Source organism: Musca domestica, unplaced genomic scaffold (assembly GCF_030504385.1).
Source record: "Musca domestica strain aabys unplaced genomic scaffold, Musca_domestica.polishedcontigs.V.1.1 25, whole genome shotgun sequence".
NCBI lineage: Eukaryota > Metazoa > Arthropoda > Insecta > Diptera > Muscidae > Musca > Musca domestica.
In genome coordinates, this window is record NW_026712277.1 from 1,244,072 (window position 1) to 1,260,061 (window position 15,990).

General features: G+C 26.1%; 1 protein-coding gene across 5 annotated transcripts in view; it reads left to right on the top strand.

Moving 5' to 3' along the window:
* The window catches only part of LOC101900955 (platelet binding protein GspB), a 30,769-nt gene extending 18,486 nt beyond the window's left edge, over window positions 1-12,283 (top strand). The window contains exons 5-9 of one of the 5 annotated variants that reach the window (XM_059123738.1): window positions 5,007-5,187; window positions 7,257-7,310; window positions 10,558-10,641; window positions 10,761-10,912; window positions 11,923-12,283. In XM_059123738.1, the coding sequence (XP_058979721.1) occupies window positions 5,007-5,187; window positions 7,257-7,310; window positions 10,558-10,641; window positions 10,761-10,912; window positions 11,923-12,047 (596 nt within the window). In that variant the 3' untranslated portion in view covers window positions 12,048-12,283. Of the gene's footprint in view, window positions 1-5,006; window positions 5,188-7,256; window positions 7,335-10,557; window positions 10,642-10,760; window positions 10,913-11,922 lie in introns of all 5 variants that reach the window. The other 4 variants (XM_059123737.1, XM_059123741.1, XM_059123739.1 and 1 more) reach the window with 4 other exon arrangements.
* The last annotated feature ends 3,707 nt before the right edge of the window (window positions 12,284-15,990 follow it).

Here is a 15,990-nt window from a genome sequence, read left to right on the forward strand (position 1 = left end):
GTCTTTTAAAAAATATTTTTAAAAAATCCACGTTTATTTGTGGATCTTGAAAAAATATTTAAAAAAATTCACGTTTATTTGTGGGTCTTGAAAAAATATTTTTAAAGAATGCACGTTTATTTTGGGATCTTGAAAAAATATTTAAAAAAAAATCCACGTTTATTTGTGGAACTTGAAAAAATATATTTAAAAAATCCACGTTTATTTTTGGATCTTAAAAAATATATTTTTAAAAAATCCACGTTTATTTTTAGTCCTTGAAAAAATATTTTTAACAAATCCACTTTTATTGGTGGACCTTGAAAAAATATTTTTAAAAAATCCAAGTTTATTTTTTGTCCTTGAAAAAATATTTTTAACAAATCCACTTTTATTGGTGGACCTTAAAAAATATTTTTAAAAAATCCACGTTTATTTTTAGTCCTTGAAAAAATATTTAAAAAAAATCCACGTTTATTTGTGGAACTTGAAAAAATATTTTTAAAATATCCACGTTTATTTATGGATCTTAAATAATATATATTTTAAAAAAAAATCCACGTTTATTTTTAGTCCTTGAAAAAATATTTTTAAAAAATCCACGTTTATTTATGGATCTTAAATAATATATATTTTAAAAAAATCCACGTTTATTTTTAGTCCTTGAAAAAATATTTTTAACAAATCCACTTTTATTGGTGGACCTTGAAAAAATATTTTTAACAAATCCACGTTTATTTTTAGTCCTTGAAAAAATATTTAAAAAATCCACATTTATTTTTCATCCTTGAAAAAATATTTAAAAAAAAAACACATTTTTTGAATCCTTTAAAAAATCCACATTTTTTTAGTCCTTGAATAAATATTTTAAAAAAATCCTCGTTTATTGGTGGACCTTGAAAAAATATTTTAAAAAAATCCTCGTTAATTGGTGGACCTTGAAAAAATATTTTAAAAAAATCCTCGTTTATTGGTGGACCTTGAAAAAATATTTTAAAAAAATCCTCGTTAATTGGTGGACCTTGAAAAAATATTTTAAAAAAATCCTCGTTTATTGGTGGACCTTGAAAAAATATTTTAAAAAAATCCTCGTTAATTGGTGGACCTTGAAAAAATATTTTAAAAAAATCCTCGTTTATTTGTGGACCTTGAAAAAATATTTTAAAAAAATCCTCGTTTATTTGTGGACCTTGAAAAAATATTTTTAAAAATATATGTTTATTTTTAGTCCTTGAAAAAATATTTTTAAAAAATCCACGTTTATTTTTAGTCCTTGAAAATTTTTTTTAACAAATCCAAGTTTATTGGTGGACCTTGAAAAAATATTTTTAAAAAATCCACGTTTATGAGTGGAACTTGAAAAAACATTTTTAAAAAATCCACGTTTATTTGTGGACTTTGAAATAATATTTTTAAAAAATCCACGTTCTTCTGCGGACCTCGTAAAGATATTTTTAAAAAATACACGTTTTTTGGTAGACCTTGAAAAAATATTTTTAAAAAATCCACGTTTTTAGGTGGACCTTGAAAAAATATTTTTAAAAAATACACGTTTATAGTTGGTCCCTGAAAAAAAAATTTTAAGGAAGTCCACGTTTATCTATTTCTTCTCTAAAATTTTTATAAAAAAAAATTATCAAAAGAAATTTGAAAGCCTAAAATAAATGTTATTTAATTAATAAATAATGCCAACAGCAGTGTGCGTATAATTAACATTAATTGAAGACTTTGGTGCGTATGAGTGTTGTCAAGACGTATACGCCCTCCAAAATATTAACTATTATGTTTACTTGGTTTTTGAATAGATTTTTTGATATTCAAAAATCATCACCCTCCTTCGGCATCACCCTTTCCCTTTCATTGCTTCTCTATTTGCATCATTAAAAGACATTGAGACATTAAGCAGCAGCCGACGACGACGAAGAAGAGTTAAAAATTTTGTAATTCTATTCTGTTGATGCTTAAAGTTTTCTCTGTACTTATTTGTTGTTGTTACTGGTGGCTTAAGGACTCAAAATGCAATTCAATAAACAGCTAGAAATAATTCATCTGTTGCTTGGAAGACGAAGTGTTATTTCAGCTCCTCGCGATTGTCAATGTTTAATTACTGACAACTTTTGCAAGGAAGTAGCAAATGTTGCGCCGTGATGGTGTAAAGAATGATACTTAAATTTGGGAATATCTTTGAAAGGATAATGATGATTACAGACACTGGGGAGTTACAACTTGATGAGTAATGCTTTAAATTAGATGAGAAGGCATTGAGTGGCAATTGAAGGTAATATAGGGTTCTAGCACTTGGAATCGTAAGGCATCATAAGTGGGGGAGGTGTTGGCAATTGTGCTACTTAAAGAGATTTTAAGGAGGATTTTCGGATAACACTGTTTCATACTTTGTGTGAGTTTGTGGAAAAATCTCCAACAAATCATGATTTTAGAAGGACGACGTCAGAGACGAAAATATTCTTCATTAGATTCTACTATAAGTCACCGAAGACAAGAAATCTCTATTTCCACTGAATATCCAAAAATATTTGCATCAAAACCCCAAAAAATATACCTAATTTTTTATTAAATTTTCTCTGGACTTTTTTCGATCGGACGCCTGAAAATGACCTTAAATTTCATTTTAGACGAAAGATATCCAAAGAACAAATATTCTACACAACATTTTACTACGAATCTCAGAATTAACCATATATCTAGGTGCTATAGTTTTTAAGAAAATTACATTTGAATTTTATGAACTAAAAGTGAAAATTATGTCTTTGTAATTTTTACTCTTTAAATTGACATGTTTCCAATCCAAGTTAAAATCTCCCTTTATACTTCATTTTTTGGAGAAAGTGTCAGAAGAAAAATTATTCTACATCAAATTTCATTGAGAGTTTCTGAAGAAAATAAATTTCTATATTCGATGTGTACCATGAAAAAATATCATCAATTTATGTTAATAAAAAAAATTGTTTATTTTTTTTTTTTTTTTAATTTTTTTCTCGGACTTTTTTTGATTTGACGCCTGAAAGTTTCATAAAATTTCATTTTAGGCGAAAGGAGTTAAAAGAAGAAATATTCTACACTAAATTTCACTACGAATCTCAGAATTAACCATAAATCTAGGTGCAATAGTTTTTAAGAAAATTGCATTTGAAAATTTTGAACTAAAAGTAAAAATTATGTCTTTGCAATTTTTACTCTTTAAATTGACATGTTTCCAATCCAAGTCAAAATCTCCAGTTAAACCTCATTTTTTGGGGTAAGTGTCAGAGGAAAAATTATTCTTGATCAAATTTCATTGAGAGTTTCTGAAGAAAATAAATTTCTGTGTTCGATGTGTACAATGAAAAAATATAATTGGTTTATGTTAATAAAAAACATTGTTTATTCATTTTTTTAGTAATTTTTCCTCGGACTTTTTTTGATTTGACGCCTGAAAGTTTCATAAAATTTCATTTTAGGCATAAGGTATCAAAAGAAGAAATACTCTACACAAAATTTCACCCTCAATCTCAGAATAAACCGTACATCTAGGTATAATAATTTCTACGAAAATTACATTCAAAATGTGTGTACTAAAAGTGAAAATTATGTCTTTGCATTTTTTTTACTGTTTAAATTAGCATGTTTCCAATCCAAGTCCAAATCTCCATTTATACCTCATTTTTTGGGATAAGTGTCAGAGGAAGAATTATTCTAAATCAAATTTCATTGTGAGCCTCTGAACAAAAGAAAGTTGTATTCTTAATATATACCAAAGAAAAAATGGCATATATTTTCTTAATAAAAAGCCTAGCTTAATTTAGCACTGTTTCCGATTTTCTGTAAATTTTCTTAAAATTTTGCTGCACAAAGCCAGTCTGGCTTGTGGAAAATCTAAAGTGAACCTGTTTTTAGATCAAAACCCCAAAGGGTTCTGCGAAAAAATCTGTCTTTAAATTTAAGTGAATTTTTTTAAATTAAATTCTAAAGCTCCATCCCGAGTTGATGTCACCTAATTAACCTACCCCAACTGAATCTTCATTTTTCAACTTTGATGGCATCATTTTCTCTCTTGCACTTGGCATAAATGCTAATTACATTTACTTAATTACCACAATTACCTGAGTAATTGCAACGTAAACGACTTAAACGGAAGGTAGCAAAATAATACTTAACAAATTGCTTCCTAATGATGGCAAGAGACGCAACAGGTCTACGCCGTCTGCTGGCAGAGTAAGATGAGTACTTGGCCATGAGTGGGAAGAGAAATGGCAAGAGTGGCAACATGTCTGTGCCGTCTGCTGGCAATAGGAGATGAGTACTTGGCCAAGAAAGAGTAGAGGAATTTTGAGGGAAAAAAGAAAAAAAATTTAAGAAAATTTTAAATGGAAATTTCACAGAAAAAACATTCTGTAGGAGAGTGTTAAGTTAGTTTTAAGACGGGATTAGGTTTTTTTTTATTTTTTTAATGATTTTTAATAAAAAAAAATATAATTGGACAAGAAATTTTGAGAAAAAATTTTTAAACCTTAAAAATTATTTTAATCATTTCAGGGTCGATTTAGTAATTATTTATAATTTATTTAATTAATTGTTTAGGAATATTTTTGTTTTTTAAATCTTAAATTTTGAAGGAAACACAAAAGGGGAATTTTTTAAATTTTATTTCGATTTTTAAGCATACATTTTAACAAATAAATTTAATTTAAATCATTTCGGGGTCAATTTAATTATTTTTTTTTTTATAAAAATTTATTTAATTTATTAATTATTTATTTATTATTATTATTAATTAATATTAATCGTTGTAGTAGGGTACGTATGAGTAATATTAATTTTTGATACTCCGGCGTATGAATGTTGCCACTACGTATACGTTTTTTTATTAATAAATTCTGAAATGAAAATTCCACCGGAAGAAATATTTAAGGAGAGTTTTAAGTTAATTTTAAGAAGAGATTAGGTTTTTTGTTTTATTTTTTTAAATTGTTTTTTTTATAAAAAAAATAATTATAAAAAAATATTTTTTCTCTTTCCCCCTCTTTTAGATGAGCCCACCATCAATCAGGCCACCACTAATATGGTTGATGGCATTGATCTAGATGAAATTAAAGAATTTGCCAAAGCATTTAAGTTAAGACGTTTATCATTGGGCCTAACCCAGACCCAGGTGGGTCAGGCCCTATCTGTTACCGAGGGTCCAGCATACAGTCAAAGTGCCATATGCAGGTGAGTGGAAACCAAATTTATTTATTTTTTTTTTTTATATATTTTTTATTAAAACGTAGAAAAATGTCCTTTGTAGTCATATTTTTAATTTCATATTTATAATTTTTCTAAAATTTTAATTTTAAATGAGAGGAGAATTTTTTAAAATTTAATTCTTTTTTTAATAATAATTTTTTATTTTTATTTCAAATTTTTGAGAATAAATTTTATAAAAAAATAATTTAATTGAAATAATTTCGGAGTAGATTTAATTATTATTTATCAAATATTATTTTTTTTATAATTTTCTTTTTGAAACTAATACGAAAGGAGAATTTTTTATATTTTATTTGGATTTTTTACAATATATTTTATTATTTTTAATTTAATTTAAATCATTTCGGAGTCGATCCAATTATTAATTATCATTTATTAATTATTTAATTCATTAATTAATTATTTATTAATATTATTAGTATTTTATATTAATTTTCAATCTAAGGCGTATGTGTGATGCCACAACGTATACGCGTAAGACATTTCAAACAAAAAACATTGCCTACTTTTAGGATAAAGATATTGAATTTTAATATTATTATTTTTTTTTTTTTTAATTTTTTAAGTAGATTTTCCTTTGATTTTATTTTTATTTAATATTTAAAAATTAAAAAAAAACTTTAATTTTGAAACTAACACCAGAGGAAAATTTTGAAATTATTGAGAATAAATTTTATAAAAAAATAAATTCATTTTAATCAATTCGGAGTCGATTCAATTATTAATTATCATTTATTAATTATTTAATTCATTAGTTAATTATTTATTAATATTATTTGTATTTTATATTAATTTTCGATCTAAGGCGTATGTGTGATGCCACAACGTATACGCGTAAGACATTTCAGAAATTTCAAACAAAAAACATTGCCTACATTTAGGATACAGATTATTAAATTTTAATGTCATTATTTTTTTTTTAATTTTTGAAGTAGATTTTTCTGTGATTTCATTTTTATTTAATTTTTAAAAATTTTAAAAACTTTAATTTTGAAACTAATACAAGAGGAGAATTTTGAAATTATGGAGAATAAATTCTATAAGAAAATAAATTCATTTCGGGGTCGATTTAATTATTATTTAAAAGAAAACGTTGTTATATGGAGCGTATGGTTAATATTGTATTTTGAACAATAGGCGTATGAATAATGCCACAACGTATACGTTTTATTTTTTTGATTATGATTTATATTTCTGAAAATTCAAAATTTCAAAAAAAATATTTATTTCCTACTTTGTGAAAATTTGAAATAAAAACTGTCAAAAAAATATAAAAAAAAATATTTTATATTTTCACAGAACAAGATTACAGCCCAGAACAAAAAATATTTTTTTTTTCTTTTTGTGAAAATGTTTTTTTTTTTTTTTTTTGTGAAAAAGTGAAGCAAAAACTTTCAAATAAAAATAAAATGTAACAGAAATATTTTTCATTTCAAATTTGTACAGCACAAAAATTTACAAAAATTATTTTAATTTCAAATTTTCACAGAAAAAAAATCCAGACCCATTTCTCCTATTAGTACTAATTTTTTATAAAATAAAAAAATACATAAAAATTATTTACATTTATCTGTAGTTTATATACAATACCAATTAGTAGAATTTTTACAATTTATTATATCAACATTATTATTTTTTCTGATTATTTTTTATAGCCTCTATAACAGTTATTTATTTATTTTTTGTTTTTTGTTCCTCATTTACCACTACCAACTTTCCGAAGAACAAAAAAAGAGTTATTACAAAAAAAAAAACCGAAAAAAAACTAACCAAAATTTTTGTTATTTATTTATTGTGCCAGGACATTTGTTTCTTTCAACTCTCAAAACTAACCAAACAATTGCTAATTGCTTTTTAATACAAATTAATTGAAATAACAAAAATACAAAAAAAATATTTATTTTCTATATATGTATACTTTTTTTCCATACCTTCTTGTTTACGGCTTTGTTACGAACGAAAAATCAAAACACAAATCCCCTGACACCCCCAAACCACGAATCCAAAATCCAATCGAAACGAATGACAAACAGTGCATTAGCCGCACAAATGTACGCTGCTCAACTCTCGTCTCAACAGCAAAACATGTATGTTGAAAACGGAAAAAATAAGTATGAATCAATCAATTTTTTTCAGTATAAAAAAAAAATTAAAATTTAGAAATACTAAAATTAATTGTTTGCTTTGTTGTAACTTAAACAAAAACATAAATAAACATGAAATATTTACAAAATTTAACGCAATTTAGGATAATTAAAGAAAAAATAAATAGATATTAAGATGTGTTTAAAACAATAATAAAAACTATTCATAAAGTTTAATCAGTGTTTGAAAAAATATTTTTATAAATGTGCGACTATTGTTAGCCTACCTTGGAAATTAAGAATTTTTTGTAATCAAGGCAAAATATTATTTTAAAATATTCACTATAACTTATAATTCTATAAAAGTTTTTTTTTTTTTTTACTCATCCTAATATACAGCATTGAAAAGTAAAATTAAACGAAAACTAAGATTAGTTTTTAAAAATAATTTTCAAAAAGCCCACGGTAATAATTAGACCTAACATGTATTTTTTTAATCCAATACTAAAATTGGACTTTTGCTTTCAGCTCTAAATATTATTATTATTATTTTTTTTTTTTTTTTTTTTTTTTTTTTGGAAAATTTAAATCTATTGATAACCTTTTAATGATATTAAAATATCTTCAGCTTTGGAAAAATATTTTTTTAAAATTAAAATGTGGAGAAAAAAATTAAATTGAAATATGAAGAAAAAAAATTTTAAATATTAGAAATATTCTTTAAGAAATCTACAACTATTGACAGTCTTGAAACATTTAAAAATTAATTTTTAATGTTCCTGACTCTAGAAAAGTTATAAAAAATATCAAAAATATTTTTTAAAAATTATTTTGAAAAAAATCGCGGTATAATTAATTTTTTAATCCGATACTTAAATTTACCTTTTTCTTTCGGCTCTAAATATTTTTGTTTTTTTTTTTTTTTTTTTTTTTGGAAAATCTAAATCGATTGATAGCCTTTAAATAATTTTAAAATATTTTAGCTGGAAAAATAAATATTTTTTTTAAGTCCGCTTGTGCTATTTTTTTTTAAGTCCGCTTATGAAGCATTTTAAAAAAATCCACGACAATAATTAGTCTAGAAAAGCAAAAAAAAAAAAATCCAAGATTATTGATTGTTTTCAAAAACATATTATTATTAAAAAAACAAACATTTAAAATTATAAAAAAAAAATATTTTAAATATTTTAAAAAAATGTTGGAAGCTTTGAATTTTTTTTAAGTTTCGAGGCGCTATCTTTTTAATAAATATTTTTTTTTTTTGAATCTGTTACTGATCGCCTTGAAATAACATAAAATGATATATACCCTCTGTAGCCATATACAGAGGGTATATATCATTTCATGCGGCCAAAAAATGACTCATCGAAATAACGGTTTTAGACCCTAGGTCTATTTGGACCAAATCCGTTTCAGGACATTTGAAGTCGATTTCGCCCATCCTTCTGCCTAGCTTTTTGGCTGGCTTTTGTGCATCATAACTCTCGAACTGAGTATCCGATTTGGTTCACACTTACAAAATGTTATTATCAAACTTAAATCGAGTTCGGAAATGACCAATATAGGTCCCCTCCTGCTGGTGCCTCCCCCACAAAAACGTCAAATTTTTCTTAGAACAAGAAGAGATCATCCAATTTTGTGCAATATTTTCAAATCCTAATATTTTTATCCGTTCTAGCCAAACTTCGAAAATGGACAATATCGGCCCAATCCATCAAGTACCTCCCTCCCAGTAAATGGTCAAAATTTTGAATAGGTATAACTCTTGTAAATGTAAAATAAAGATTTTGATTGTCTTAAAATTTCGCACATCTTAACCAAAACAAGATCTGGTATGAGAAACTGATGGAACGAACCTCCCCCAACGGGTATCTCTCGCACAACGGTTAAAAATTTTGAAATTTCGGCCATCCAGCTTTCAAAACGCGAAATATTATTTAAATAGGACGAAATCAATTTTCAAAATATTGCAAAAATTTTCGATTAATTAGAAGATTTTAAAGAATCATAATTTTTGGAAAAGAAAAAATTTTCATTTATTCAACGGATGATGATTTTGAAAAGCTCCGAGATTCTCAAATTTATGGAAGCTTTTAAATTTTTAAAATTGGTTTTTTGAAAATATTTTTTTAAATATTCTATCAAAATGAAATTTTTCGGAAAATATATTTACTAATGATTTTTTTTTAAATTAAAAACAACCAAAAATTCTACCATTTTTCAACAATTTGATTTCAAAACTTCTAACTGCATCAATTGTTTTTTTGATGTTGGAATATTCAATATTTTTATGAATATTTTCAAAAAACTCCACCTTCATTAAAATTCCGTGTTTCAATAATTCTATATTTATTCAAAATATTTATAAAAAAATATTTATATTTTATAAAAAAACATATGATTAAAAAAATTATAAAAATAATTAAATTTTTATTGAAAATTTATGAATAAAAAATGTCGTGTAATTTTATATTTATTAGAAATATTTTTTAATTGAAGATAATTACAAATATTTGTCAAATATTACAAAATATTAAATAAGAACAGTCCACAATCATTGCACAAAAAAATTTTCCAATAATTCCAAGAATTTATATTTCCCCAAAAAATTAAGCAGTTTTAAAAAAAAATATTTTCTCAATATCTTGAAAAATTCGCATTTCAAAATAGTCATTAAAATATAATATATTTTTTTATATTACTGATAGGCTTTTAAAAAAAAAATTAATTCCTATATTGCGTTAAATTTTGTAATTAAATCACAAAAAAAAAACAATAATTTAATATTTTTTCTTTCAATTATTTTCGTTTAATTATTAATTTACTTTTAGTATGCGCTAAACTTATAAAAAATTACAGGCTGTGTTGTTTTTGTATTGGCCAGGGCATTGCCACACATATTTAAATATATAACTTAAGCTCACTTAAATATTTAAACAGAATGATAGAGAGAGGGAGAGAGTTAACTCTCTCCCCCCAAAAACAACTCATTTGATGAGAACAAAAAGAAAACCTTGTTTGCTTATTTTTGGCTTTTTTATAAAAATATAGAAATTATTTTGAACAATTCAAAAAAAAAAAATTGAACAATTCTGAAAATCGAAAAATCCCCTGTGAACAGACAATGTCCTGGCACTTTTTTTTAAAAGAAAAAAACAAAACCTGAAGCGCATACTAAAATTAGAAAAACACGAAACAGAACGATTTTCTTCCCGACTTACATTATTATTTTTTCCATAACTCTCCTTAGGTTCGAAAAGCTGGATATAACACCAAAGAGCGCTCAGAAAATCAAACCCGTTCTCGAGCGTTGGATGAAAGAGGCCGAAGAGAGGTGAGAGTATGGATTAAGTTCCTACAGCGTTTGCTATTAGTGGCGTTTCTAAGGATTTACTAACTTTGGTTTTTCTCTTTCTCTTTTCTCTCTCTCTATTTTCCATTCATTACTCCCAGCAGTCACTGGAATCGTTTCAAGTCGGGCCAAAACCATCTAACCGATTACATTGGCGTTGAACCATCAAAGAAACGCAAACGACGTACCTCGTTTACACCGCAAGCCTTGGAGCTTTTGAATGCTCATTTTGAGCGCAATACCCATCCATCGGGTGAGTGGTAATTTCACAATTTGCCTCAAATAAATAATACAATTTCAATTTATAATGTTTTGTGAATTTTTTATTTATGTATTTCTAGAAAGCTTTCTTCAAAAGCTTCAAGTGCTATAAAGCAAATTGATTTTTTTTATAATTTTAAACGTTTTTAGTAATTATTTTATAATTTTTGAAAAAAAAAAACCTGAAAGCTTTTTATAAAATGTTAGCTTTCTTCAAACGCTTAAAATGTGATAAAGAAATATTTTTATTATTTTAAAAGTCTTTATTCTTTATTTTATAATTTTTGAAAAAAAACCTGAAAGCTTTTTATAAAATGTTAGCTTTCTTCAAAAGCTTAAACTGTGATAAAGAATTTTTTTTTTTTATTATTTTAAAAGTTTTTATTATTTATTTTATAATTTTTAAAAAAACAAACTTGAAAGCTTTTTATAAAATGTTAGCTTTCTTCAAAAGCTTAAAATGTGATTAAGCATTTTATAAAGCAAATTGTGTTTTTTATAATTTTGTTGTTGCAAAATCGTCAGGCAAAATCCCATTATTGTTGTTTTTATAAAATATAATTTTAAAAATTTTTATTAATATTATAATTTTTGAAAAAAAAAACTTGAAAGCTTTTTATAAAAGCTTTACATCTTCCCAATATAAGTTATGATCGAAATCATATTCATTACATGAACTATTCAGAAAGCTTAAAAGCTTTCCTTCGTGAAATCTACTTTTTTTAAAGAAAAAATAACTCAAAACATAAGAGATTATTATTAAGATTATAATTTCCAAAAAAAGTAGACACCTATCAAAAATTTAAATAATTTATGGTAAAGATGATTGTTATTAGTTAATATATTATTGAGAAAACTAAAAAGCTTTTTTTATAAAAGCTTTCATAGGAAATACGATTTTTTTAATATTTTACTTTCTAGTTTTTTTATTTTATTTTTTTTTTTTAACTTAAAAAAATTGTTAATAATAAATCTTTTCTTCCCCTCATTTTTGCTTTTCAGGAACCGAAATTACCGGCCTGGCCCATCAATTAGGCTATGAACGTGAAGTTATACGCATTTGGTTCTGTAATAAACGTCAAGCTCTCAAAAACACCGTACGCATGATGTCCAAAGGTATGGTGTAAGTCGTCGTCGTCACACCCATTACACCATTATCAAACTGGGAGAGTAGGGAATTTGAGAGAGCGTCCTTTCCTGCAGTGGACTACCATCAACAGCCAGCCATCTGAACAAAAACAAAATTACAAGGGAAACATAGCTATTCCAATCATATAAATTTTGTATAGAAAAAAATATTAGAATAATAATTCTTCATATGTATTCTTCAAGTTTTGAAAAAAAAGGAAAGAGAGAGCTTTGAGTTGATAAAGAGCTTTTGGTCGGTGAATATGCAAATTAATGTTTTAAGAAGCATATTTTAAAAAGTTTACAATATTGTTAAGTTTCGGAGAGCGAAAGAAAGTATTCTCCTCTTAAAATTTGAAAAGAACGAATACCTTTTTAAATTCTTTTTATTTATTTTTTACAAAACATATATCATTATTTGGAAAAAATTGTAGGAATAGATAGTTAGAATAGTTTTCTATAATATTGTTTGTATTCAATCTTAAAATTCAATTTTAATTTTAAATGGTGTTTTCTCTATTGTTTTTAAATTAATTGTTAATTTGTTATATTTTTTTATTGACGAAAAATTTCAGCATTTTTAGAGGTTTGAAAAAAATTCGTGGCTTAACTCTAGTTTAGTAAAAACTTTTATTTTTTTATTATTTTTCAAGAGGTAGATATTTTTGCCATGATTCCGGTAAATTTTTTTTTCTTGGGGGAGGACCACATTTTTGACACAAAAATCCGATTGCAAGACCCGGTCTAGACCCGGATTACACAAAATTTTCTAAGATCGAGGATCATGATGAGAATTGAGAAAGCCTTCCAAGGGGCGTAAAACAAAGGGTTAGTAAAGTATTTGGAGAATTTGAAGGAATTCGGAGAATTTGAAGGACTAAGTTGAATTTTTTATAAGGCATTTTTAAAGCTTTTCGAATGACAGAAGAGCTAAAGGGAGGCATCTGAAAACGTGGATATAAAAGCTTCACGTAGGCATCCCAACTCAAAAAACAAAAGCTTTCGAGAGACACACCAAACATGATTTTAAAGCTCAATGAAGACAATACAAACGTGGATTTTTAAAGAGTTTTAAAAACTTTTCAATGCTGAATATTCACTTAAAATACCTAATCAAGGTTTTTTTACGAACTTCGAAAGTATTTCCCAAACGTGGCTTTAAACCACCTCAGGAACCTAAGTCGAGGATATTTTAGAGAATTTTTAAGAGTTGAGAGATGTATGCAATACCTGGATTTTTAAAGCCACCTCAAGAACCTAAGTCGAGGATATTTTAGAGAATTTTTAAGGGCTAAGGAGTGGATTTCAAAGGGATTTTAAAAGCTAATGCCGGCAACTCACACGTGTATTTGCAATGAATTTTGAAGGTCCAATCGTGTATTGCTTTAAAGATTTTAAAAGCGATATGGAAGCATCTCAATCGTGAATTTCTTAAGAATTTTAAAAGTTCAGGAAGGGGCCTAAGACCGTTTTTTACCAATTTTAAAATCTTCAGGGGAGCATCTCCATTTAAGATTCTTTTTTAAACAATTTTTAAAGCTCCATATAGGCATTATGAACATGGATTTTTAAAAGCTTTTTTTCGCTTTGGTACTTAAATGCCATTTTAATGACAAATTTTAAGACCTTTTAAAAAAAATTTAAAAGCTTCATAGACACACCCCAAACGTAGATTTTTTTAAAACCACCTGAGGATCCTAAATCGGGAATAGTTTACTGATTTTAAAAAGCCTGTAAGGTGGCGCCCAAACTTGAATGCCTTAAAGGATTTCGAAAGCTTTAAGATTGCACAATATAGTTCGATTTTTAAGACTACCTAAAGGACCTTATTCAGGATGTTGTTAAAGAAATCTGAAAGCTTCATAGAGGTCCCACAAAAGGGGATAATTTGTGGCCACCTAAAGGGCCTTATAAAAAAACGTGTTTGTAGAATATTCAAAGTCTCCCTGAAGGACCTAAATAAAGGAGTTCTTAAAGAATTTTAATGCATTCTAAACCGTCTCTGAAGGACCTAAATTCAGGATTATATTACATTTGAGTATTTTTTAGGATTTGTAAAGCATACCTCAAGGACTTTAATTTATGTTCTTATTAAAGGATCTTACTCTTGAATTCAAAGAATTGTTATTGCATTGTACTGGATCTCATAAAGGATAGTACTAAACATTTTTTAAGCCCCCAGTAAGGACTGGATTTTAGAGTTTTCAAAAAAAAATTTTGGACACATAAAAGCTCCACCCCGCATATTTTTTAAATAATTTTTTGTGCCTCCGAAAGAATATAAATCAGAAACATTCAGAAGAAGTTTCAAGCTTTATAAAAATTTCTCTAAGACTTCTTTGATGGATGACATTAAAGGACCTCTTTTACTCTTTAGGACACTTGCTCTTGAGGATAATTTGAAGAATTATAATGGCCTCCGATTACATTTTGGATTTTTAAGTAACTTGGCCCTCAAGCCCGTCTTTTTATAAAATTATTTTTAAAAACTTCTTAAACTGGTTTCAAAGCTTCCCAAATAGAAAAACTTTTGAAATTTCTTACTATGGAAGATAAATGGGGTTCTCTTAAAATATGTAAGTCCTTCTGAAGGACGTAAAGTAGGAATTTTCTAAATTTCCTTAAAGGACCACAATTGCGCATGTTTTAGATTTTTTTAAGTCATCCTTAAGGACCACATTTTAGATCTTTCTTCTAAATTTTAATTTTTTTAAAGGAATTACCAAAATCCAGGACATTTTCAAGAATTATTAAAGCCTCCATATAGAACCTACCTTCAGGATTTTTCAAAGAGTTTCTCAAGCCTCTTGAAGAACACAAAATGTATATTTTTTTAATAATTTTTAAAGCCTCCCTGAAGAACTTAAATCAGGAAAATTAAGAAGAAGATTGAAATGTTACCTAATGTAACTACAGAATTGCGAAGCCTTACGTAATGGACCAAATTAAATAACCTTAAATATCATCCCCATAGAAATTAAACAGGGTATTCAAAACCAAAAAATTAGAGAATTTTTAAAGCCTCTCAAAGAACTTAAATTACATATATATTTAAACCTCCTAAAGGTCCTGAATCAAGTATTTCTTACAGAACTTTTGAAGCCTACCTGAGTGTCAAAATCTATATTTTTAAGAATTTTGAGAGACTCCAATGTGGAGCAAAATTATCGTATTATATATCAATATTGACATTTTTTTCCAAGGATTTAAAAAATATATATTTTTTCTAAGTCTAACTTATGCAGCATTTAATTTTTTTGTTTTTTTCTTTCATTCTTTGAGAATATTTAAGGATAAACATTTATAGAGTTTTTTAATCTTTAATTCAGATTTTGTTTTTTTTTTTTTTTTGTAAATTTTTAGGGCTTCCATTAGTATTTTTTTTATAATATTTTCAGCTTCCTGTTGTTACAGTTTTTTCTGAATTTTTCAAAGTTCGTTGTTCTATTGTTTAATTTTTCTATTGTTTTTTTAATTGTTTTATCAGTAAAAAATCTAGCACAGATTTTTTTAAATTGTTCTATAAAATAATTAAATAAATATATCACATCTGACTCCCTCCAAAGGCTAACTGACGACTCAAAGCTTTCTCTCTCCCTCTCTCTCTCTCTCTCTCTCTCTCTCTCTCTCTCTCTCCTCTTATTCAAACTGTCGCTATCCTCTCAAAACCATGGAAATATTGGAAAATGTAAATATCAAACATAGATTAAGTAGTAATTTAAAAATAAGAACTAAATAAAAAAAATTGATATTAAAACAAAGGCAACAACAAAACTTTTTGTATAGAGAAAAAGTTTATACAACAACACAAAAGACACAATTTAGACATTTTGTAATATTTCCTCCCAAACAAAAAATGCCCACCCTTAAACAAAAACCCAACACTATTTTCCACTTTTTAGATACAATACAAACAACACACCTAAATCTATATAAAACTCA